This window comes from Palaemon carinicauda, chromosome 1 (genome assembly GCF_036898095.1).
Source record: "Palaemon carinicauda isolate YSFRI2023 chromosome 1, ASM3689809v2, whole genome shotgun sequence".
Taxonomy (NCBI): Eukaryota; Metazoa; Arthropoda; class Malacostraca; order Decapoda; family Palaemonidae; genus Palaemon; species Palaemon carinicauda.
In genome coordinates, this window is record NC_090725.1 from 301,773,720 (window position 1) to 301,777,654 (window position 3,935).

The 3,935-nt window shown below is 31.8% G+C and overlaps 1 protein-coding gene across 1 annotated transcript in view; it reads right to left on the reverse strand.

Annotated features, from left to right (window-relative positions):
* The window catches only part of LOC137639971 (E3 ubiquitin-protein ligase RNF43-like), a 28,194-nt gene extending 26,693 nt beyond the window's left edge, over positions 1 to 1,501 (reverse strand). The window contains exons 1-2 of the mRNA XM_068372307.1: positions 1,481 to 1,501; positions 302 to 574 (exon numbers count right to left, since the gene is read on the reverse strand). Of these exons, the coding sequence (XP_068228408.1) occupies positions 302 to 574; positions 1,481 to 1,501 (294 nt within the window). The remainder of the gene's footprint in view (positions 1 to 301; positions 575 to 1,480) is intronic.
* Positions 1,502 to 3,935: the final 2,434 nt, after the last annotated feature.

Consider the following 3,935-nt stretch of genomic DNA (forward strand, 5'->3'; position numbering starts at 1 on the left):
TATCAACTAACGCTCTGAGCATTTTTAACAGCAATATGAAGAGATCAGTGTCTCATTATACAAACCACTCTCTGGGAATCAGGTTGATATTGTTGTTGATATTACTGTTACTATTAGTCATGGTGAGCTAGAATTAAAAATATGAATAATGTATATCCCTTTAAAACTTCATGTTTAAATAATAAGAGTGAAGTTACAACAACAGACAAACGAACTCCCCCGCCCCACCCCAACTGGTCTTGAATACAAAAAAAAAAAAAAAAAAAAAAAAAAAAAAAAAAAAAAAAAATTTTTCTTTTACCTCAGGACCTTCGGACAATACAGATATTTCATGACTTCCTTCCTCTTCCTCCTCTTCATCATCGTCATCGTCCTCTTCTGCATCACCTCTCTTGGCGGAGTCCCCTTCTCCAGCGCCTCCTCCACTTCCCACTCCTTCTCCTGTAGTGATTTTAGTCTTCCTTTTCTTCTTGAGCTTAACTTTAATTTTTTGCTTCTCGTCTTTCTTCTTTTCTCTATATCTTTTGCATTCCATGCGTGACAGCGCCCGTTTAGCTTGCTGCGCTAAAGTATTCTGAAAGAAAAAATGAAATATTAATATAATCCATATTACAGTAGATGATTATGATTGGAAACACTAGCCATGAACTTAAAACCAGCAGTATTACAAGATAATATATTATTATTATTATTACTAGCCAAGCAACAACCCTAGTTGGAAAAGGAAGAAGCTATAAGCCCAAGGGCTCCAATATGAAAAAATAGCCCAATGAGGAAAGGAAATGAATATATGATGAGAAAAAATTAACAATAAATCATTCTAAAAACAGTAACAACGTCAAAACATTTTTATATATAAACTATAAAAAGACTCATGTCAGCATGTTCCACACAAAAACATTTGCTGCAACTTTGAGCTTTTGAAGTTCCACTGATTCAACTACCCGATTAGGAAGGTCATTCCACAACCATGTCACAGCTGGAATAAAACTTCTAGAATACTGTTTACTATTGAGCCTCATGATGGAGAAGGCCTGGCTATTAGAATGAACTAGTTATTAAACACATACATATAAGTATATAAAAACATGTGTGTGCGTGTATATATATAAATATGTATGTTTTACTCGTGCATATATAAAATGGGTCTTCTGTTTACTATGTCATCATGTAACTCGAGGAAATCAAATTATGAAATGTGGCTCGCGTAAGTCAACTTTGAGTGTAAATACCCGTAGAGTTTTAGAAGATTTTACATGAACAGAACGCGATGGTGGTTATGTAAAAAGATATACATATATATATATATATATATATATATAATATACACACATACATATATATATATATATATATAATATATATATATATATTGAAAACATAATGAGGAATTTCAGTATAATACGTTTCAGAACAAACAATAATATTGCGAAACGAAAAAGGCGTTGAATTCAAAATAAAACTCGCTCCTTAGTCTTACATCAAATGCTTTTGACGCCATTCTTTGAAAAATCGTATTCTATAAATCAAAACGTGTTTGGAAAACCCGGTTACTATTATAATCCTCACAAGTGTGAATGTCTATTAAGCACACTAAAAAGGAAAATATACGAAATATGTGAAAATTAAACCAGTATATCTAATTACAGTTATCATTTTAGTTCACTCGCATCGATAACTTTAATAATTTCTTGATCAAAGGATTTTCATTAAAGAGAGATATAAAATTCTAAATACACAATAAATCAGTATTTTTCCTTCAACGCATTTAGTTATATGAGTGTATATATATATATATATATTATATATATATATATACATATTTATATATATATATATATATATATATGTGTGTGTGTGTGTGTGTGTGTGTACGTTAGCTTTCTATAAAAAAATGAGGGATTTATTTAAATCTTAACAATAATTTCAAATGTTTTTCCAGTATCAGAAACATCTATTAAATAACAAATTCAGGACATTGGATCTATATATAGATAAACTGATAAAGACATAATTAATCAATATTTCTGCAATTAGGCCTATTGTAGATTTATAGGTAGTAGGTCAGGCCACCAGCTACCCGTTGAGATACTACCACTAGTGTTTTACTGGTTCCTTTGACTAGCCAGGCAGTCCTATATTGGATCATTCTCCCTGGTTACGACTTATTTTCCTTCTGCCTACACATACACCGAATAGTCTGGCGTATTCTTTACATATTCTCCTGTCCTCATACACCTGACAACACTGAGATTACCAAACAATTCTTCTTCGCTCAGGGGGTTAACTACTTCAAGGTAATTGTTCGGTTTCTACTCTCCTCTTGGTAAGGGTAAAAGAGACTCTTTAGCTATGGTAAGCAGCTCTTCTAGGAGAAGGACACTCCAAAATCAAACCATTGTTCTCTAGCCTTGTGTAGTGCCATAGCCTCTCCACCATGATTTTTCACTGTCTTCGGGTAGAGTTCTCTTGCTTAAGGGTACACTCGGGCTCACTATTCTATCTTATTTCTCTTCCTCTTGTTTTTTTTAAAATTTTATAGTTCATATATGAAAGATTTGTTTTGGTGTAGTTGCTGTTCTTGAGGTTTTCTATTTTAATCATTAGTTACATCTATTGTAGTTTCCTTATTTCCTTTCCTCACTGGGCTATTTTCCCTGTTGGGGCCCTCAGGCTTGTAGCATCATGCTTTTCTAACTAGATTTGTAGCTTAGCAAGTAATAATAATAATAATAATAATAATAATAATAATAATAATAATAATAATAAAATTATATTCACCATTGCAATATAGCATGTACAGAGAGAGAGAGAAGAGAGAGAGAGAGAGAGAGAGAGAGAGAGAGAGAGAGAGAAAGGCTGGGGGCAACACATAAAATGTGTATATGACAATAAGTATTACAGTTATAAAAGTTACACTTGATTCAAACAAACATCATTAATGACGAACAAAATTTCATTAATTTTTCCCTCAATTACTAAACAAAATATCATAATACTTAGTAAGAATTAGCGTTATCATATCAGCAAATACGTTATATTAGAAATAAGAAAAAATATAAAAAAATTTAGTAAGGAAAATAAATGGGGTTTCTTTTAGAGGAAATGTTAAGTTTTAGATGACGATCATATTGATGTAATGAATCAAAATGTTATGTAATTTTTTTGCACAGAACGAAAAATCCAATTTTTCATTCATTATGACAAAACGCTCAAGTCTGTCTTTCCATCAAAAAGTTATTTGTTATATTTCATTTGCTAACTTTTAGTTCACAGTAACCCTTATATCAAATAAAGTATAAACAGCTTTACCAATGTTTAGTTGATCAAGCACATTGTATCAACGTGTAGTTCATTCAATCTAATTTATCAAAAGCAAAACAAGATGATGTTTATTGATGTCTTGTTAGGCCATGCTACTTCATTAATTTTCGGAGAATCTCCCTAATCACTTATTATTATTATTATTACTATTATTATTACTATTATTATTATTACTACTTGCTAAGCTACAACCCTAGATGGAAAAGCAGGATGCTATAAGCCCAGGGGCCCCAACAGGGAAAATAGCCCAGTGAGGAAAGGAAACAAGATAAAATTAAATATTTTAAGAACAGTAACAACATTAAAATAAATATTTACTATATAAACTATGAAAACTTCAACAAAACAAGAGGAAGAGAAATTAGATAGAATAGTGTGCCCACGTGTACCCTCAAGCAATAGAACCCAAGACAGAGGAAGGCCATGGTACAGAGGCTATGGCACTACCAAAGAATAGAGAACAATAGTTTGATTTTGAAGTGTCTTCTTTTAGCCGAAGACTAAATTACCTTACCAAAACTTCTCTCTCGCCATCTGCCATTTTCCCAAAAGAAACGTCCCACAACCAACTTAACATTTCCTTTTTAAAAACATGAGGAATATTTTGATAG